Source organism: Solanum lycopersicum, chromosome 12 (genome assembly GCF_036512215.1).
Source record: "Solanum lycopersicum chromosome 12, SLM_r2.1".
Taxonomy (NCBI): domain Eukaryota; kingdom Viridiplantae; phylum Streptophyta; class Magnoliopsida; order Solanales; family Solanaceae; genus Solanum; species Solanum lycopersicum.
This window is the reverse complement of record NC_090811.1, coordinates 57,519,015-57,541,912: the sequence shown is the minus strand read 5'-3', so window position 1 is coordinate 57,541,912 and position 22,898 is coordinate 57,519,015. Positions and strand designations below refer to the sequence as shown.

The 22,898-nt window shown below is 32.0% G+C and overlaps 1 protein-coding gene and 2 long non-coding RNA genes across 6 annotated transcripts; 1 reads left to right on the top strand and 2 right to left on the bottom strand.

Moving 5' to 3' along the window:
- Nucleotides 1–5,911: 5,911 nt before the first annotated feature.
- On the top strand, nt 5,912–21,679 carry LOC104645010 (uncharacterized). Of its 4 annotated transcripts, none has more exons than XM_069292507.1 (6): nt 5,912–6,196; nt 16,920–17,002; nt 17,709–19,424; nt 19,501–20,525; nt 20,599–21,105; nt 21,195–21,679. In XM_069292507.1, the coding sequence occupies exons 3-4, from the start codon at nt 18,636–18,638 to the stop codon at nt 19,588–19,590; spliced, it is 879 nt and encodes a 292-aa protein (XP_069148608.1). In that variant the 5' UTR covers nt 5,912–6,196; nt 16,920–17,002; nt 17,709–18,635; the 3' UTR covers nt 19,591–20,525; nt 20,599–21,105; nt 21,195–21,679. The 4 variants fall into 4 exon arrangements, with proteins under 4 accessions (XP_069148608.1, XP_069148610.1, XP_069148607.1 ...); XM_069292509.1 differs by lacking the exon at nt 5,912–6,196 and adding an exon at nt 14,460–14,600 and having other exon boundaries at nt 21,195–21,662; XM_069292506.1 differs by lacking the exons at nt 5,912–6,196; nt 16,920–17,002 and having other exon boundaries at nt 17,018–19,424; nt 21,195–21,662.
- Nucleotides 7,437–9,383, bottom strand: LOC112940469 (uncharacterized). The gene is made up of 2 exons (XR_003244690.2): nt 9,083–9,383; nt 7,437–7,718 (listed from the first exon to the last, which is right to left on the bottom strand). It is a non-coding gene; the product is annotated as an uncharacterized lncRNA (long non-coding RNA).
- On the bottom strand, nt 13,343–14,473 carry LOC101248850 (uncharacterized). Its single transcript, XR_011213281.1, has 2 exons — nt 14,116–14,473; nt 13,343–14,024 (listed from the first exon to the last, which is right to left on the bottom strand). It is a non-coding gene; the product is annotated as an uncharacterized lncRNA (long non-coding RNA).
- Nucleotides 21,680–22,898: the final 1,219 nt, after the last annotated feature.

Here is a 22,898-nt window from a genome sequence, read left to right as displayed (position 1 = left end):
TGTTAATCCCACCTTTTCCCTCCCAATTTAACCAATGTAAAAAGTAGACAAATATGTAAACTAATTGGTGCCATAAAACATTTATGGGTATATTTGGAAAGCAATATGGTAATTTGAACTAGTGTAACCACTAGGCTGTTAATTATCAGCCTAATAATAATATTGAGTTGTTATTTACCTCAATGTAACTATACTATAGTTACACATGTTTGTTCTGTTTGGATGTCACAGTGAAATCACACATGTTTTGTTTGGATGTACAATTCAAATCATAAATTTATATTAAAATTTAAAAATAAACATTAACTAGTTAAACTTTATACTAGACAAATAAAAATTTTTACAAATCATATTAAATTAAATATTTAAGATATATATTATTTTAAAAATATATTAATCAATAAACATGTGTTCTTAGCAAGTGAATTTAATTCTGATTAAATTGCTTCTTGCCATTTTGGCCAATCACATCTTTGTCGACATTCTTCGACAGATAGAGGTTCAAGATTCTCATTTTCTTTCATAATATTAAGTGCAACATCATATGCGAAAACATTATCCACTATGATTTTTGATCGATCTAAACTTATCCCATCACCTGTAGAACTTATTGAGAGTTCTTCATTCACTTGAGTCTCGGGTTCACTGATCTCTTTAGGAATATCAAGATTAATTATATCTTGAATTTCTAAATGAGATTCTTTTGTAGTGTCATTTTTTATACTTCTTTTTCTAGGATTTTTATCTTTTGAACCCAATGGTCTACCACGCTTTAGGCGTATTTGTGATTCAGAAGCTACGACACTTGTAGATGGTCCTTTTGGGACGTCGATTCAGATAGGCACATTAACTGCATGAATATGTGACTTTGTTATCCTTTTTCAATCAGTAAATGCATCTGGCATTTGATTTGTTATGTTTTGCAAATGGATGATCTTCTTGACCTCTTGTTCACACACAGGGGAGCGTGGATCAAAATGAGATAATGATGAAACTTTCCATGCAATTTCACTTTTAAGTTTCTTTTTCTCTCCCCCTAATTGCGGAAAATTTGTTTCATCAAATCGATAATCTGCAAAACTTGCAGTGAATAAATCTCCCGTCAATGGCTCAAGGTAGAGAATTATGAAGGGTGAATCAAACCCAACATATATGTCTAACCTTCTTTGAGGGACCATCTTGGTGCGCTAAGGTGGTGCTACAGGCACATATACATCACATCCAAAAAATCGAAGATGAGCAATATTTGGTTCATGGCCAAACACCAATTGTGATGGAGAGTATTTATTATAATGAGTCGGTCTGAGACGAACAAGTGATGCTGCATATAAGATAGCATGACCCCAAACAGTAGTAGGCAACTCACTTTTCATAAGTAGAGGTCTTGCTATCAATTGTAAGCGCTTAATAAATGACTCAGCAAGGCCATTTTGAGTATGAACATGAACTACAGGATGTTTAACTTTTATCCCTACTGATACGCACTAAGCATCAAAAGCTTGGGATGTGAATTCGCCAGCATTATCAAGGCGAATTGTCTTAATGGGATAATCTGGAAATTACACTCTTAATCGTATCATTTGTGCCAATTATTTTGCAAATGCCATGTTGCGAGATGAAAAGAGGCACACATGAGACCATCTTAAAGATGCGTCTATTAGGACCATAAAATATCTGAACGACCCACTAGATGGGTGAATAGGTCCACAAATATCCCCATGTATTCGTTCTAAAAATTGAGGGGATTCAATGTGAACCTTCATTGGTGATGGCCTAGTAATCAATTTGCCTTGGCAACAAGCAGCACAGGAAAACTCATCATTTGTAAGAATCTTCAGGTTCTTTAATGGATGTCCATTTGAGTTTTCAATGATTCGTCTCATTATTATTGATCCAGGATGACCTATTTGGTCATGCCAAAGCACAAAAGTCTTTTAAGTCAGTAAACTTCTGGTTTACGATAGAGTGTGCTTCAATTGTACTTATTTTTACATAATACAGGCCAGAAGATAAAGTTGATAATTTCTCCAACACATATTTCTGGTCTGAGACAATCTTGGTAATACCAACGTATTCAACATTCATTTCATTTATTGTCTCAACATGATATCCATTTCGGCGAATATCTTTAAAACTTAACAGGTTTCTTGGGAATTTAGAAGAGAATAAATCATCTTCTATGACGAGTTTTGTCCCCTTAGACATAAATATAGTATCTCTTCCAGAGCCTTCTATTAAGTTTGAATTACTAGAAATCGTAGTAACATTTGTTGTTATTCTAAGCAAGTAGGAGAAGTTTTTCTCATCTTTGAATATGGCGTGCGTTGTTCCACTATCAATTACACAAATATCTTCATGATTGATCATTGAGATATCCATAACTCTTCAAGATAAAAGATATAAACGAAATAAATATTATAATATTATTACTAAACAAAAACATTACACAACCTGTAAGTTATTTAAAAGTTTAGAAAAACATATTCATACTAGATCATATAAACGACAAAAATAAAATATATTTACATTATCACAGGTCCATCACCTATCAGGTAATCTATCTTTCCTTTGGGATTCTCAAAGAAATCCGCTACATCTAGATGCATGGGTTCAACAGTATCTTTCGAGATAAAGTTGGCTTCTGCGTTATTTTTCACTCCTTCAAGGAAGCTTGATATAGCTCAAACCAGGTGCCTTGGCGTACGACAACTACGTGATCCTTTTCCTCCACATCGATAACATTTGTTGTCTGAACTTTTCTTCTGCACTATATCATGTTTTTTCGTTCTTCTTTTTATACTGCTGGTGTTGAAGGTTATTATTTAGTGCAATACGATCACCATGATTGAAATTTCTTCCTCGACCACGACCACGGTCACGACTGGGGCCACGACCTTTTTCACGCCTACATTGGTGAAAGTTTGCCGTATTTACTTCAGGAAATGGCATAAAACCAGTAGTTCGACTTTCATGGTTTTTTCATCAGTAAGTCATTATGTTGTTCAACAACAAGGAGATGTGAAATTAATTCAGAATATTTTTTAAATCCCATTTCTCGGTATTGTTGCTGCAAAAGCATACTCGAGGCAGGGAAAGTGGAAAACGTTTTCTCCAGCATATCATGGTCAGTGATATTTTCTCCACATAATTTTAATTGTGAGATAGTTTTAAACATGGAAGAGTTGTACTCACTGATATATTTAAAATCTTAAAATCTCAAGTGGATCCAGTCATAACGTGCCTATAGAAAGACGACCAACTTCAGGTGGTCATATCTATCTTTTAAATTGTTCCAAAACACCAGAGGATCCTTAACAGTGAGATATTCCATTTTCAAAACTTCATCATGGTGATGAGGGAGAAATATCATCGCCTTAGCACGGTTTTGATTCGATGCTTGATTATTTTCTTGGATGGTGTCTTCTAGACCCATTGCATCAAGATAAATTTTTGCATCGAGAATCCATGATAGATAGCTTTTTCCCGATATGTCTACAGCAAGAATTTCAAGTTTAGAGATATTAGACATTATTAAGAAAAGAAAATTTATACCTCCGAGGTTTTTAAAGTCTTTACTTGAACTGGCAGAGACTCGTGCTGATAACGTGTTATAAAAGAACTTACTAAGATTAATATACTAAAAGAAAGAAAATTGAGGAAGTAATAATATTTCAAAAATGTATATACGTATCTATATGTACAATGGTTATTTATAGCCATGAGTTTAATACACATATGTATAACCTGACCTATTTATTGGCCAAGTGATTATATTCTACTAATGGGAGAGTTCCACATGGTATGCATAATTGATTTGCATACCATTTACAAGTGATGCAATACTTTTAAAGGTTGGAGGCCACGTGGCACCAAAAATACTTTACAACACATGGTTACTTTATATTACAATATTTCATTTATTTAAGACAACGTAATCCATATAGCAATCACTACTTACAAATAATGATAGTTAAAAGAAAAACTGGAAAATTACAATAAGTTCTTTAGAGAGAATACCTATAGATTCACTAACATATCAATGATGCTCAATTGCATATATAGATACGTGGTAATTTAATATGAAATACAAAAAATAATTTTATAATATATACATTGAAGTGTATTAAATTTTGCTTCTTTCTACACATGTTTCAAAGGCAAAGGCTGTGAAGAAATAAGCTACACTTGGTCCAAGCCTATTATCATAGAGTTGTTTGCTGTGAAAATTGTTGAATTTCCTATTTTGTTGTGTGTTTGTCTCCATCTTTGTGGTGCAAGTTCATATCAAGATGGACTGAAATTTAAAACATCAAGCATATTATTTGAATCGAATACATACAAATATAAACGATATAAGGTGTTACGTTAACTGATGTAGCTCCAGAGATATATGCATTGTCTTTCGATAATGTATATTAGAACTCCAGAAAAATCAAAGATAAATTTTCTGTTAGAAATTAAAAAATGAGCAAGCCACATAACTCAAATGCACACAGTTAGGGAAGTACATATCAGAGGAGCATCAGTTATTTCTATAGTTCAGAAGACCGTTATAAGATATTGTCTAAAGAGCATCTGGCCAGTTACCATCTCTAGGTTTTTTTTTTGGTATGATTTATTTCCTCTTGACATGATTCTCTTTCCAATGTAACATTGCTTTTGTTAATGCGAGATTATGCTCGTTGAACTGATAAGATTGGTGTGGTTTCTAGTGTCTTTAGCTGCTGTAGAATATATGTTTCAGGATGAGCATAGCGAGGTGTCTTTCGAATTGTGTAATCTGTTTCGTTTTTCTTGAAACTTTTTTAGCGCGCGAAGTGTTGCTTGGTATTGACTTGTGCCTCTGTTGATCAAAATCTTAAATGGATGCACCTTCATTATTTTAATCACAAAATTGGGTCATATGTCTGCCACTTTCAAGGGACGCGATAAGCATGTCAGCACTCAGATAGATTTGGATAAAATTATGTTTGTTCATTTACTAATTGTCATCGTACCTGGCATCCCTGATTTTCGATTGATCTACGGTACATTGATGGTTCACTTAATTATTTGAGTCGTGATTTTAATTTTTATTTATTTTTTTATTTTTCATGTAAAACCTGTGGGTGTTCATCGCGAATTCACTCCCTCGCATTTCAAGAGAGCCGTAAAGGCTCAACTCTTCTTTTCGAGTCTCCCACCTGAAAATTGATGTACAAGCCGTCAAATTGAAGAATATGGAGTCAATTGAAGAGTTGAAAAATTGGGTCATTAGGACCCAGGCTTTATCTTTTTTCCTTAAAATTTGTATTTTGTTGTTGTTGGGCCTAAACCCACTTAATTATTTACTTATTGTATTTTTAATTTATGACAGGTACAGGTGAAGTGGGCCAAGAGCCCAAAACAAAAAATGGTTCAAAAAGCCCAAAATAGGTGGATCCAAAATTCAGATCAAGATGAACAGAACTCGGATTTGAACTCAAATTTCTCTCTCTTCCTCTTACCTTATCATCTTTGTGTTTGCGTTTATTTGTAGTTAGCTTAAAGTTAGAAAAAACTCTAAATCCCCGTCGAAGGTCATACTGTTTTATTAACTTAAAACTGAACCAAGTCTTGAAAATAATAATATTTTAAATTTATAATTTTCGCTTAGATAAAAATTAAGATCACTTTCAAACAATTTTCAATCAAGTTAAGCTAAGTAGTTGGTTGTTGGATAACCGTATGTTAACGGACATCTTAGGTGCTTTTCAAAACCTTCCTAAGACGTTAATAGGAATCCCCGAACCCTTTTAAATGTTTTCAAAATGGTTTTTCTGTTAAGTGTTTTGAAAACAACATTTTTCTTAAAAATTAAGTGGCGAGTCTAAAAATATCTAAGACTTATACAAAATTATATTTTTCGTATAAAAAAAGAAAAATTCGTTTCGCTGTGGAGAGAAGGGGGATTTTTTTGGGAAATTTTTTTTCTGTTCTTTGAATTTGCTTTACATTGAAACAGGGTTTTTTTTTTTTTGAAAGAGGGAATTTGAGAGGAAATTTTTTTTCTTAAGTCGAAGAAATTTTGAAAGAAAGTCAGCTCGCTTAGGGTCGAGTTTTTTTTTCACCCATCACTGGTCTGTTGACTGAGTTTGGATTTGTGTTTGTGCTTGCGTGGTGACAGTTGTCCCCATCTCCAAACTCGTGCTGTCCTGGAGTCGCTGCACTTAGAAAGGTAATATCTTATCTTTCGCAATAGTATTTCATCTCTTTTTCTATGTGTGATTGCTGGCTGTTGGTTGCTACTAAATGAGTGATGATGTGTATATTCTTTAGTCATTTCAGAGTATAACACCGAGTTTAAGATTTAAATATTTGTTGGCATCTATTTTGCACTTGAAGTTCCCTGTATGCTCCTTGAGTTTATTTTTGGCATGTCATCTGGTTCATTTTACAGCTTGGTATTCACTATGTCCTTCTTTCCTTCACAGTAATTGAAAGAATAAAATTAATGCTTCAATTTTCCGAGTTCGCGTGTACATTTGCTCTTGTTTTTGAGTTCATGCGTCTCATTTTCGCTACCCGTTTCAAACTATCCTTTTGGTTGTTTTATAGAGTCGTTATCAAGGTCTAGTCTTTATTTTCAGTCTCCAAAAGCAGCATGTTAGTTTATCATGTCCTAAAGTTTATTTGCTTAGATTCAGTCCAACAATCGGGATGACAACAAGTTAGTCTAAGTTCTGTTACCTTTTTTTTTCCTTCTATTTTGATTTTAGTTTGGTTTCATTTATATAAGTCGCTTGCCGTAGTGGCGTTTCCTTGTGTTGATTTCGTGGTGATTTGATCTCCCTATGGTTATCTCTGCCTAGCGTATCTTGCCCTGTTTATGTTGGTATCTCCGCTTTGAATAAAATTCTAGTCGAAACAAATTTACTTATTTTATGGTTCAAGTGCAACCATCTCAGCATGTTTCTTAGTCTATGTCTTTTTGAATAATCTTTCTGAATTTATTTGGCACTCACTTCGTGTGGTTATAAGAAAATGGCAAAAGTATTTAAAATAATGCAAAATTTATATTTTTAGCAAAATTTATAAAATTAATTATTTTAAATTATTTCAAAAATTTAAGAGTCGAGAACTAATTTATATCGAGGAGGATTGAAATTGGGTGTCAACAGATATTACTACCGATTCTTAAACATAAATAACACAAACAAATATGTTGTATTTTCTAGGTCAAGTACCCTTTAAGAACCATCAATGGACCTAAGTTTAGCACCATCTCCTCTTTAGAAAAACTTATAGTTGAATTAATGTTGCTATATTATTTTGGGTTCTGAAATATCAAGGCTGACTTTGGCATAGCAACTTATGTTTCGTTAACATGAAAGTATTGCATACATGCCATCATCGTTGACCCAATATTCAGAGAGTTTTTGTTCAAAAACATTCTCAAATCATATCCGAAGAATAAATTTCATCCTCAACTATCTTTGTGAAGAAGAAACATCAGCGACATGAGAAATATATATCCAATAACTGCTCTAATGTTAAAAATTAACTATTTTGTAATCACACGTTGCACCTGAAGCCTATCAAACCATTACTACTGGAAACATACATTGCAACATGTGAACAAAATTCTGATCTCCCTCCTCTCAATTCAGCTCGGCTTGTCCTCGCTCCCTTTCCATGCTATTTCTTTTCACTAAAAAGAGCGATTGAGAATCTCGAGCCACTGCTTTTTTTCAAGAGTCCTGTTAGTTGGAACTCTTAGTAATTTTGTTTTGTCAAATCTTGTCTTTTCTCCTCTATTAGGAATTGATATATGTTTCCTTAATGGCAAAATAATAGAATCAACAACATATAACAGTAAAGCCAAGTTATAAGCTTGAATAGACATTTTCAAGCGAGGAATTTCAAAAGTAATCGCCAATGCGAGCAAATAAGCAATAGGCATTTCACAACTAAATATAATAGGTCATTCATACATTTTATCAAACAGGTAATACACATTTCATAGCATCTTCGAAAGAAGGATATGTTAAATCAAATTACTCATTTCGGCATAAAGATTTGTTATACTTTGTCAATAAAGAATAACAATAGCATGAACACAGAATACACAATAGTGAATGAGATTGAAATAACGAGGAACATATAAGCATTGACCGGAAAATTGTAGGGAAAATGGAAAAATAACATTGTTGTTGGACAGTGATTTAACTTCAACATTCAACTACTCTAGGTACAAAGTTGAAACTTTTATCAGTCATAGAACTAAAATCTAAAGCAAATGTAGAAATTGGAGAAAACAAATTAAAGCTCAGAAGAAAAACACATAACAGATGAAAAATTAAGAAATTAAAATCTAAATAAATTGAAGAGGAAAATAGAGAGATAATAAATAATGGCAAAAGGGTATAATATACGTGGCTCATATATGGTCTTACCGTTATACAAACGGCTCACATATAACTCTACCGTTATAAAATGGCTCACATATATTTTTATTTAACGGAAGTTAAAAAATTAGTTTTAAATTTACTTCTAATTTTTTTTAAAAAATTATTTAGAGGTATATATGATTCTTCTATCAAAGTTCAAAGTATATTTTAATTTAATTCATACATAAATTATTTTTTGACTTCTTTTATTATAATTATTTGAGTTTCTTATTCTTATTTTAATTTTTTCTTTCATTCCTTAGTTTAAAGAAAAAAAATTTAAACTATTATTTTTATGTGTATTGTAATCTAATTTCGTATTCGAAGAAAAAATTTGGTAATCTACAATAAGTTTTACAAGAATATTAGTGAAACATAAATAAATTTGATTATCAAAATAATAATTATAAATTAGTCATTGAAATAAAAAAAAAGTCAAAAAAATATGTTTGACGAGGATTAAATTTAATCATATGATATTATATTTTTTAGAGAAAAAAATAAAAATTTTGATTAAAATTATTTTTTTTCATTTCCGTTAGAGGAAAAGGATATATGTGAGCCATTTGTTTACAAGTAGGGGAATATATGAGTCACTTTCATACCAAGGGATATAACAGCTCTAAATGACAAAGTTAAGGGGTATATCAGACCCTTTTTCCATAAATAATTACCTCAAAGTTGTGCGGTACTTGATTAAAACTGAAGAAGAAAAGGCAATACTTAGAGAAGATTCAGAGAGGGAAACATTTTACTCAAGAAACAATATAAATCTGTAGTTCTGCTGCAAGGAAGAGTTGACTCAAAAGAGAACACCCATTAAAATCTTATTACATACAATCTTATTGTAATTTGAACGAAGAAAGATTAGACCAAATTCAACATTTTAGGAAGGGATAAAGTGGAGAATTTATTCACCATAGATGAAAAGCAAAAACTAATGAAAACACTTTGAAAGAAAATCTGTTAAAGGATAACATAACTAGATCTCCCAATTATTTTTTAAGTAGCCACCAAGTCGACAACCACAATGAAGAGAAAATTTTACAAGATTTCCCCTATTAATTAATATTTAATATTAGATCATGAAGTAGTTAGTTGTTAGGGTAAAACATTAAAAGCTTAAAAAATCATGCAGGACCATTAAAAATAATCTATGACAAGTGTTATTGATTTATGTATGATTTTTAAAATTAGAGATAACAAAAAATACACTCATACTCTATCTAGTCATATTATGTGAATGATTGAGACTTTTTTCATAGTCTAAAATAAAATGATTGTTCATAGCACAAGAAAATTTTTGGTACTTAAATTCATTTAATTATGAAGATCAAAAGGGCAATAGTGGATATATAGTAGCATCTAATTAATACTTTTCTTAATTAATCATGTGCTGACACTTAATATGTACAGGAAAGAGTATTTTCGAGTGAAATTATGGATATTTTTCAGTTTATCTAGACAATATATGAATTACTTTCATTATTAAGTAGTACTTTCCTTATGAATTCAATATGGAGAAAAAAATTTACTCATTTTTTTAGTTGAAATATATTGAAAATGCTTCATGTAGTTTTATTGTATTATAAAAGTAATAAAGAAGTTAAAATAAAAAAATTCGGTGTTGGGGAGGGGGGCAGATAGGGGGACGATGGCAGGGGGCCTAGGATAGGGTAAAAAAATAAACTTTTGAAGTTGAAAATATTTTTTAAAAATAAACTTAATATTTTTTTTGGGGGGAGGGGGGGGGGGGGGAGAGGGGGAGTCTGATGGTGGTGGGGGCGATAGTAGGGATGAAAAAAATTAAATTTTGAAGTTGAAAACATTTTTTAAAAACAAACTTAATTTTTTTTGGTGTGTGTGTGTGTGAGGGGCTGGTAAGGGGTGGGTGGGTGGGTGGGGGTCAAGCGTAGGGGTGAAAAAAAAAATGATATTTTGAAGTTTAAAATATTTTTTAAAAATAAACTTATTTTTTAGGGTGGCGTGGGGGGTCGAGGGTTGAAACATTAATAGGGATCCATGTATGAAAGTTTTAAAACGTTCTTCTAAAACTTCGAAACAAACAGTTTTCTGAAAATATGGAGAAAACTTGCAATACTCATATATGACCCGTAATTTATCAATAAAATATCCATATTTTAATGGGTAAATATTGATATAAGCCCAAATATTATCCATATTTAAATCACTCTTTCAATCTATATTTAATAAGCTATTTGAGCGGGCTTAAGTTGCCAACACTAACTGCACCTAATGGTTATAACATATTACTTCCTCATTATTTACTTTACTTTTTTTGTTCATTTAAAATATAATATAATATTTTTTTGATAATTCTTTTTACTCAACCTTTTTTCCCATAACGTATTTAAATTTTAAATATTATATAAATATTAAATGAATGATTGAGACTTTTTTCATAGTCCAACATAAATAGATTATTCGTAGCACAAGAAAATTGGTGGTGCTTTTTTCATTTTTACCATTCATTTATCATAGGTTCTTAACTATTTTATGAAGCCGTTTGACCATACATTTTCCAAGTAAAATTTGGAGAAGAAATTGTCAAATTGTGTTTGTCCATATAATTTGTCATTATTTCGGAAAGATTTTCGTCAAATAACTCAAATTTTGAAATACTAGAAAAAATCAATATTTTGGTCAAATCTCATTATTTGAGAGCTTTTAAAATTTCAAATTCTACATCAATCTTTTATCTTTTACAAAAATGTCCTCTATAGTAGTTGTTTGCGTTGTATTACATAATTTTTTTTATGTGAACATCAAAGGAATGATGGAAGTTCAGTGAATATGAAAGCGATAATCTTGTTGTTAATGAAAATGACGAACAATCGACTCAAATTAATAAAGTCAGATGCTTTGTCTACTTCACGATGTATGAAAATGTTTTGTAGTGCTCACTCTAACTATCACATTACTGCAATGTCATGTACGTTGTAATTTTTTGAAACAAAGATCTGATTGACTCATTGCGGAAGTCATGAATCTTGTTGCGTCGATTATCTTGCTATGTTAATAAAAACATATGATTAGTTTTGATAGGTTTTCATACTTATGAGTATAAATTATATTTCTTAAAAAAGTAAAATATGTTTCCCCAATATTATAGTCAAACATATAGTGAAATTTCACCCAAATAATATTTGCTAAAATAATTTGAAAATATTTGATCAAATGCTAGTTATATTTATGAGAAAATATTTTGGTAATGATAGAAAGGATAATCGTAGATAGTAACATTTAATTGAGTCCGGAGCCTAAAGGGCATAAAATATTAACAAAAATTTCAAAATGGTATATAAAATTTTATATTAACCAAAACAGCAAAATCGCTGGAACAACAACGATTTACTCCACCGGAAAAAGCAAAATCGCTGCTACTGCAGCGATTTTGCAAAATGAGTTTTTCTTTTTTTTAAAAAAATATTTCAATCGCTACCTAGGCAGCGATTTTCAATTTTGTTTAAAATTTTTATTTTTTTGAAATCGCTGCTATTTTTTTTAAAAAAAATCGTTGCGATTTCAATTTTTTTTATTTTTTTTTTTGAAAAAAAATGTAAATCGCAGCCAAAGGCAGCGATTTTCAAACCAATTTTTTTTTTAAAAAAATGCAAATCGCTGCCTAGGTAGCGATTTTCTAAATAAAAAAAATCGTTGCCTAGGTAGCGATTTTCTAAAAAAAATTGTAAATTGTTGCCAAAGGCTTTCAAACCAATTTTTTTTTTTTAAAAAAGTTTATTTATTTTAAAATTGAAAATCACTTCCTAGACAGCGATTTTCTTTTAAAAAAAATTAAAATGGAATCGCTGCCTAGGAAGCGATTTTCTAAAAAAACATTTTTTAAAAATAAATATTTGAAAATCGCTGCCAAGATAGCGATTTTATTTTTTTAAAAAAAAAATCACATGTTGCAAAATCGTTGCAGTAGCAGCGATTTTGCTTTTTTTCATGTAGTAAATCGTTGTTGTTCCAGCGATTTTGCTGTTTTGGTTGATATAAAATTTTATATACCGTTTTAAAATTTTTGTTAATATTTTATACCCTTTAGGCTCCGAACTCAAATTTAATTGATGTCCTTAAATATTATTTTTAATTAGTCATGTGTTGTACAGTTCATACATACTAGTAGGGGTATTTTCTAGTGAAATTATGGATATTTTTCAATATATCTACACAATATATGAAATATTATCATAATAAGTTACTTATCTCAAAGAAGTACTCTCAACAACGAAAGAAGAACAGAAAATAAAACCCCAATTAAAGAGGTTCATTTAATTTATGATGGAAATGAGGAATGACAGTTTTTCTATATAACATATAAAAGTACTTTATTAGTAGTGTGGACGCTTGTTGAAATTTAGGTCAATTTCATATATTAAGGGAACATTTCAATAACAGATCTTAATCTCAATAACATGTGAAAGTATTTTATTGGTGACATGACCACTTATTAGAATTTAGGCCAATTTCGTATACTAAGGGAATAGCTCAATAATAAATCTTAATCTCAATAACACATGAAAGTATTTTATAAATTTGTGGACGCTTACTGGAATTTAGGCCAATTCCGTACATTAAGGGAACACCTCCATAATAGATCTTAATACCAATAACACAGGAAAGTATTTTTATAAGTTGTGCAGACGCTTGTTAAAATTTAAGCCAATTCCATACATTAAGGGAACACTGCAATAATAGATCTTAAGCCCAATAACACATGAAAGTATTTTATTACTGATGTGGACGCTTGCTGAAATTTAGGCCAATTCCGTACATTAAGGGAATACCTTAATAATAGATCTTAATCTCAATGACACACGAAAGTATTTTACTAGTGGTGTGGACGCTTGCTAGAATTTAGGACAATTTCATACTATAAGGGAACATTTCAATAATAGATCTTAATCTCAATAAAATACGAAACCATTTTATTAGTGGCATGGATACTTGCCAGAATTTAGGTCAATTTTGTACATTAAGGGAATACCACAATAATAGATCTTAATCTCAATAACACACAAAAGTATTTTATTAGTGATATGGATGCATGCTGGGATTTAGGCCAATTCCGTACATTAAGAAAACACCTAAATAATATATCTTAATCTCAATAACACACGAAAATACTTTATTAGAGTTGTGGACACTTGCTGTAATTTAGGCCAATTTTGTACATTAAATGAACAACTCAATAATAGATCTTAATCCCATTAACGCACGAAACTATTTTATTAGTGGTGTAGACGCTTGCTTGAAGTTAGGCCAATTCCGTACATTAAGGGAACACCTCAATAATAGATCTTAATCCCAATATAGGTATAATGTTGTAGTCACTAAAACCAGCACCGGAGATGAGTTTTGCCCAATCTTGTTGATTTCTTTCCTTCCCAAAAACATGTACCATCATGAGCATGTCAAAGAAAAGTTGAGTTTCATATGACTTGTCATCTCCTTTCTCTAGGTTACGATCCATCAATACCATGTCAATGATGATCACCTTCCCACCCTTCTCCTTGCTTGGAATTGCATCTTTGCATTTCTTCAATATTTTGATGCATTCTTCGTCACTCCAACATGTAATACCCATTGCTTATTGATCATAAGTTATCAAACAAAAAAAACTTTAACACAAGTACTTTTATTTATATAGTGAAAATAAATCTTTGTATTACAAAATTACCTTTAGTAAAATTGCATCGGCATAGAGAATGAACTTAAACATATCTCCTAGCTCCCACATAGCTTATGTTCTTACTCCCTTCACAACCTTCAATTACATGTGGAAGATCAAAGACGAGGCAATTCATTTCAAGAAATGCATCCGCAATAACTTTAGCCACGATTCCTACGCCACCTCCAACATCCACAAATGATTTTAATCCTTCAAAAACACCTCTACAATTTTTAATCACCACACTTATAAGCAATCGGGAATCACTAGCCATAATTTCATTAAATTGACGGTTAATATTTGGTTCTCTTTCATCATATTCAAATAGGGGTTTGCCATGAGCAATTGCAAATGGAGTACTAGAGTCGTCATGATCACTCCTAATCCATTTGCTAAGTGAGTGCCATGGATCCATCAAATTTGGATCTAGTTCCATTTGCACAAAGGCGACTTGACTTAAAGGCTCATCTTTAAGAAGGAGAAATGAAGCTGGAGTAAGTAAATAACCCTCTTCTTTATCATTAACCTTTATTTGATTAAAGAAGCCACCATGAATTAGAATACGCATGAGACGAAAGATATAATCCAAGGTTTTAGCATTATTATTGATGGGGAGAGCATTCACCAAATCAGAGAGGGTCGTGGCCCGGCCATGAGAGTGGATATTATCTGGAATTCCAAGTTGAATAGCACATTTGAGTGACATGGAGTTGATGTAACTAAATGTATGGTTCCATATGTGTGCCTGTGCAGCCAATATTTCTCTAGTCATGTTGTCATTGGGCAATGTCATATTTGTGAGATTTTTATGAAAAGATAATATTGGATGAGGTACTGATCCAACATTATATATACTATATTAGAAGAATGAGAGGACCCACCCTCATTTAATTTAAGAAGATTTAACTGGGTAAATATAATAGATCTGCCCCCTCTATTATTCCTTCCTTCTGTTACGTCAAGTGGATCCCTAGATAAGCGATATGTGTGTTATTTAAAGTTTAAAGGTTAAAATTATACTGTATTAACAAATATCATAACCATAATTAAGACTTAAGTCAACTAATTTCAGAAAAATACTCTCTAAATTTGATAAAAATTACAATATATTTCATACAAAATTTTATATATATTAATAAAATTCATTTCATCTTATATTTTTATATTTAAATATTAAAATTATTGAACATGAATCGTTTATATTTAATGTGAAAAATAACAATCTTCAAAAATATTTATATTTAAAACAATGTTTTCATTTATTTCACAAAAAAGAATATTCTAAGAAAACGTATACTTTTTCCATTCAAAACGTATAATCACCACATTTTCCCCTTGGAATAATTTTGATATAGTTTAATTCTAAAAATCTTTTGTCTCTTATTTTTTGTTTTTGTTTCGTGTCTTTTATTTAATATTTTTTTCAATATGATAATTCTTTGTTCTTTTGTCTATATTAAATTGTTGAACATAAACTGTTTATATTTAATGTGATAAATAACACTCTTCAAAAACACTTGTATTTAAAACAGTGTTTTCATTTATTTCACAAAAAAGAATATAAAAAAATGTTTTCAGAAAACGTATATTTTTTCCCTTCAAACGTACCATAACCACATTTTCTCCTTGGAATAGCTTTGATATAGTTTAATTCTAAAAATCTTTTGTCTTTTATATTTTATTTTTGTTTTGTGTCTTTTATTTTATATTTTTTTTCAGTACTGATAATTCTTTATTATTTTTTTTGTTTCTCAGCAAGTATATTATTTCAAGAATAAAGTTTACTAGTACATAAAATTATTTAGTTGATTCTCACCTTAAATAACATAAATTTTAATGTTTAAGTATAAAAATATAATATGAAATTAATGATATTATAAATATTAAATTTTTATGGAATATATTGTAATTGTTACCGAATTCAGAGAGTAGTTTTCTAAATTAGTTGACTTAACTAGGTTATGGTATTTGTTGATATAATATAATCTTGACCATTAAACTTTAAATAAGACACGTGTCGCTTATCTAGGATGCACTTGACAAAATGGAGGGAAGGGGTAATAGAGGGGAGCCAGATCCGTATATCTAGGGGTGCACTTGACGAAATGGAAAGAAGGGGTAATGGAGGGGAGCCGGTTCTATACATAATCTATTTATGCTTTCTTCATTTCTATTTATGTTTTCATTCTTAATTAGACATGAAGTTTAAATGTTATTTATTTTTAAAAAACTAAGTAATAATTTTTTTAAAAAAAGTTATAAATATTTGTCACACTATCTCATTAATAATAACCTAGGTCATTTAAAATTTATATTTTTAAATAACAAAATTGAACATTCTTTTTGGTTTCAGAGACTATTAAAAATATCCACAGAGAAATAGAAATAATGCACTACAACAAAAATAAGTTTTAGCGGCAATAAATATAGATATTAGGGATAATACCCAATTACTCCCCTAGCCTATACCCAAAATCCCTACGACACACCTTATCTTTGATTAGGTCCTATTACCCCCTCCAACTTGTTTTTTAAGTAATATATTACCCCTTGCGTGCCTACGTGGCAAAAATAATCTGCAAGATTGATTTGTTTGTTGAACACGCGCCGGGACCCACTTTTTCAGTTTTCAATAAAGTGACTTTACACTTCCCTAGTCTGGCGTTTACTCTTTTCCAAGTTCATTTTACCAAAAAAGTAGATGAAGATAGAGGGAAAGTGTTTGCATGTGTGATTTCAAAGCTAAGAAATTAGATTTCCAGTCAAAATTTGATTTTCGTTGTTGGATTTTGGGAGTTAATTTTTGGTTGCAGTGTGTGGATCGATTTCAATCTTGACAGTGTGGGACGTGGGTGGATTTCATTCAGCAAGAATCGTGACTGAGTTGAGTTCAAAGGTTAGTGTTTTCTTCATTTATTTTGTTTTTTGTTGTTATGCTTAGATTTTATAGTGGTTATGCTTAGATTTTGTAGGGGTTATGATATGTTAAATATTGATTTCGATTTTGAGTGAAATATAAATTTTAGGGTTTATGTTGTGGTTCTGTTAGATATCAAATTTCTTATTTTTAGGGTTGATGTTATTCATATATTCATACTGTCACCTTTGTTGTCATGGGTGTATGTAACTTGTTATTCATACATTTATATGAAACGTGTTTTGAGTGTGGGTTGGTTGGGTGGTATTATATTTGTGTGAGTTATGTTGTTATAATATGAAACATGCAAGAAGATAAAGACGAGTTGGGTGTTTTCCTGTGCTGTCTTATATTCTGGGTTACAATAAAGTAACTTCATGTTGGGTATTGTGTTGTGTCTGTGTGGGTGTGGGGTTAAAGTTAAATAACATTATCCTAAGAAGAAAATATATGTTGGGTGTTGTGTTGTGTCTGTGTGGGGTTACATACCTAATTGTAAGAAGATAAAGATATATCGTGTATTGTGTTATTTATGTGGGGTATTGTGTTCTGTATGTGTGGGGCTGGGTATGTGTTTTCTTCAACTTGAATTGTTTTTATAACTATTTGGGTATGTGTTTTCTTAGTCAATTATTATATTCTATTAGCAACTTTTACTTAATTATTGTTATGTTTATGCATATAGGTATGAGTGGGTTTACATTCATTACTTTAAAGTTTTATCATGGTGGGGCCTTGTTGTATGAAGGTGATAAAGCAAGATATGTGGGTGGGTTAGTGAGTGAATACTATGATATTGATGTGGATACAATATCATACTTTGAGATTAAGGACTATATTAAAGAACTAGGATATAGTCCAAATTGTAAATTTAGTGTCCGGCCACCTAATAGTTGCATTTTAGGAGATATTGACAATGATGATATTCTCTTAGCAATGTGTAATTGTTTGCAAAGTGGTTCTGTTTTGGAAGTATATGTCCACATGCCTGGTGAGGATTCTGGTGCAACTTTTAATAAATTTGGGACCACTGAGGATAGTGGATATAATCAAGTAGGTGAGGATGCTTATAATGGGGTAGATATAACTATAAATACTACCTCAAATATTCCTTCTACTTCAAACCCAACAGCTCTAAATAGTGATCCATCAGATTCTGAAGATAGTGAATACTCTATAAAAGAATCTGATGAGTCGACTGAAGAGAGTGATGATTCTGAAGATAGTGAAATACTTGAAGATGATCATTATGGAAGTGATGTTCATGAGGAGTTAATTCAACTGAGGGCTGAGAAAAGATCTTTTCTGAGGAGGAAAAAAAGAAGGGAAAAAAATCCTGCAGATACTGAAGAAGTAGCATGTGGTAATGCTGGAGCAGAACTTGGGTTTGATGAGACAACTATCAATAGATGTACTTTAGAAGGAAGGTTGGGGGTGATGAACCATATTATGCAAGTTCTGATGCTTGTAGTTTTGAAACTGACACAGATGATAGTTGTCTACAGGAAGGTGAAAAAATGAAGTTGAAACTGCCTAACACAAAAAGGAAAAAAATACCATTGAGAGAGTCAGATTTGATCCCAATATTAAGAAGATTGTGTGGCAATTGGGTATGGTTTTAGAAAGTGTAAAAGAATTTAGATTGGCAGTCACTAAGTATGCAATTCAGAGAGGGGTTCAGATTGAAAAGTGTGTGAATGAGCCAAATAGAGTAAGAGTGAGATGTTGCAAGGTAAATTGTAAATGGGTGTTATATGCAAGTTTGGACAAGAAGACTAATAACTTTGTTATTAAGACTTACATGCCAGTCCATTCATGTCAAAAGGCTACAAGGAATTATTTGTGCAACTCTAGATTCATTGCTACTGTTTTTAAAAAGAAAGTTATTGAACAACCAAATATCAGAGTGTTCAAGCTGCAAGAGTTAATCCGTAAGAAGTGTAATGTGCATGTTGGTAAGACCACAACTAGAAAAGCAAGAGCTAAAATTTTGAATGAACTTATGGGTGATCATGTTAAGGAATTTGGGAGAATTCTTGATTATAAGGATGAGTTGCTGAGGACTAATCCTGGGAGTATTTGTGTGGTGAAGCTAGGAGAAGCTAATGAATCTGGTAGGCCAGTATTTGAGGCATTTTACATTTGTTTTGCTGCACTCAAGATGGCATTTATGTCAGCTAGAAAATGCATTGGTCTGGATGGTTGTTTCTTGAAGGGGGTTTGCAGGGGTCAATTACTTATTGCAGTGGCTAAAGATGGCAATAATCAAACGCTTCCACTTGCTTGGGCTGTAGTTGAAAATGAGAACACAATCACTTGGAGTTGGTTTATTTCTCTGTTGAAAGAAGACTTGAGATTAGGAGATGGAACAAGTTTCACAATTATGTCAGACATGCAAAAGGTAAACTTGTTTTAAATTATCTGTTGGTTTATCCCTTTTTTAAACTTAATTATCTAATGTTTGTTGTAACTTGTAGGGACCGGATATAGCTATAAAGGAGTTGTTGCCAGCTTGTGAGGAAAGAAGGTGTGCTAGGCATATACTAGCAAATTGGTCAAAGAATTAGAGAGGGCTGCAAAGGAAGAATCAGTTCTGGAAGTGTGCTAGAAGTACTTTTGAAGCTGAATTCAGAGAAAATCTGCACGAGTTGTCTAAATTAGGTACTGGAGGTACAGGTATAGTGGATGACCTAATTTACTATGATAAAGAATATTGGTGTAAGGTGTATTTTAATTGTGAAGTCAAGTCTGATGCAATAGATAATAATATGTGTGAAAGCTTTAATGCTTGGATTTTGTCTGCAAGGCATAAAACCATTATTTCTATGCTTGAAGAGATAAGAATTAAGGTCATGAATAGGTTAGCTAGGTTAAGTGAATTTCCAAACTCTTGGATTAGCAATTTCTCTCCAATGGCAATGAAAGTACTAGAACAAAATATTGATAAGTCAATGGCATGTAACATTGAGTTCAATGGAGTAACTGGCTATGAGGTTTTGGATGGATACAAACAACACACTGTATGTTTGAGAAAGAGGGAGTGTAGTTGTAGATCTTGGATGTTGAAGGGTATACCATGTGCACATGCCTTAGCTGCAATGTTGCATAAACAATATGACCCACATGATTTCATTCATCCATGCTACTCTAAAGAGAGGTACTTGATGACTTACTCACATTTCATACAACCTATGAATAACATGCCAATGTGGCCAGAATAAAAAAATCCTCTTGTTGATCCACCAGTGATAAAACAAATGCCAGGCAGACCTAGAAAGTTGAGAAGGAAAGAGGTTGGTGAAAAGAAGGTGTTTGGTAAATTATCTAAAACAGGACTAACTATGACATGTAGTCTTTGCCATGTTAAAGGTCACAATAAAAGAAGTTGTCATTTACGAAGGAGTGATGGAGTTGGTTCTACTGCCGGGGAAAAGAGAGCTACCCCTACTTCAAATGTTGAAGAACCATCAAGTTCAAAAAAAAAGGAAGGGGAAGACCAAAGGTACATTACTATTTTGTCACTTACTTTTAAAGTGTAATCAACTTACTAATATAATATTTTTTTTGCTAATTAGAAATCAACAAATATTGAGAGTGAGCCTATTGCCAAAAGGGGGAGAGGCAAACCTAAAAACACAAGTGCAAATGCAAGTGCAACAGGGGATTCATATACAATTATTGCACCTCCAACAACTTCAAGAACAACAAGAGCTAGAGCAAGTGCAAGTGCATTAATGGCCTCTCCTAGAACCACTGCACCTCCTACAACTTCAAGAACACCAACACATGAAGAATGTGCAAGTGTAACTGGTGTTGGAGTATTATCAAGATCCAGGAGTGGTAGAGGAAGGGGTAGGGGATTGGGAAGTGCAGGAAGACGTGGTAATCATCCATTTGAAAATTGGTTTACATGTTCTCAAGGTAGTACAACACATGGTGTAGACCAGAACACAAATGTTGCACCAAAGGAAACTGCTACTACCAGGAAAGGCAAGGATGTTGAAAACACAACTCAATTTAAAAGGCCAAGAGTCACTGGTATGGGTGTGCTTCAAGCTAAAAATGGTTTCAAAAATTTCAATGTAAGTATTGCGATGCATTCATATTGTTTGTTCTCTAATAACTTGCACATTTATTCTCTAATAATCTTAGTTCTCTAAAAATTTTGTAGCCTGGACTGCCAAGTAGCACAATATTAGCCGGACCAAAGAGAGTTTTGAGATCAAGTATTGTAACTGGGGATGTTGGTTTCAACCGACAAGCGGATTGAAGTGGAAAGGAAATCAGGCAATCACAACTAGAAGGCTCTAGCAGATTAGAGATCAATCAAGGCTTTCAAACCCAAATGCTTCCTCCTCTTCACAAGCTCAACACCCATGGAAACTATAATGTTGATTTCAATGGTGTTTTATCAGTACTTTGTTGGTGGCCACTATAAGTACTATTTTGTTTCATGTTTGAAGGAAAACTAAATATTCCTATTTTTTGTGATAGTACTGAAATTACGGGTACTTATGCAATGTGAAAACTTTGTTTTGCGTATGTGTTGTGACTTGTATAATTTTGGGCACATTTAGATTTTGTACTGAAAATTTGCTCTTAAGCAATGAAATTCTGGGCACCTATGTGCTGTGACTAATTCTCGACATTTTTACAATCAACTTTGTACAATTTGCTCTCAAGTATGATTAATACATGTTGCTTTACCTCATTTTACAACTTCCAACACAAACATATCAACATGACAAATAGATAATTAAGACAGTTTCAAACACAAACAAATTCAATTTTACATTACAATAGAGCAAATAAAGGTTTTGTAGTACCACAAAAATTATGGCAATTTCATATGATCCTTATACCTACCAACTTGGGTTAGAAAAATAACAAATACAACAACAAAACAAATCATCAGACAACAAAGGAATTTGCCAAAACAACAGCCTTTATTTGTTTTCTTCATTTTCATCCCTTTCATCTTCTTCTTGTCTTTCAATTCACCCATTTCTTTTACGTTGTCAACCTTCTCCTTTGAATTGATGTTCAGATTTTCATAACGATTTCGAAGACTTTCACCTTCATCCAAAGGAATTTTCTCTAGTTTTGACTGTTCAATGTTGGAATTATCAAGCTGTTCCAGTTGCATCTTCACACGCTCATAATTTTTTTCTAACTCGTTAATCATATTCACCAATTTAGGAATAATAAAACGAGATCTTTCATCAACTCTCTCCGTGTCTCTACATCTAAAGAAATTACAGTTTGTGGCCACATAGTGAGGACAAGACCAAAATCGTGTTCCGGGATTGCGATTTGACCAAGACGTCTGCATTTGCAGTAAGATTCCATGCTTGCATCGCACTTCCGCGTTAAACATTGAATCGTTCTCATCCATACACAACTTATTCAACTCGGATTTTGTCATAACCCTAACTTTATAAACATTGTCAAAAAAAAAAATAAGAATTAATAATCGACATAAAAAGATGTAAAGAATATATTAAATTTTACTTTACCTATTCAAATCAAGGAGCTTGAATGATAATGGATCTTCTTCAAAAATGAAGAACCATAAACATGGTGTTATTTTTTGAAAAGAGGAAGAAGATGCTTTTGAGAGAAACAATAAAATTCATTTTTGTATTTTTTTTCAAATTGCTTTGATACGTGGCTCATTTTTATTGGCCATTGTTAACCAAAAGCTGCACTCACTCTGTCCTCACTCCACACTCACGCGCCCTACATGGGTGAAATCACGTTTTTTGCCACGTAGGCACGCAAGGGGTAATATATTACTTAAAAAATAAGTTGGAGGGGGTAATAGGACCTTATCAAAGATAAGGTGTGTCGTAGGAATTTTGGGTATAGGTTAGGG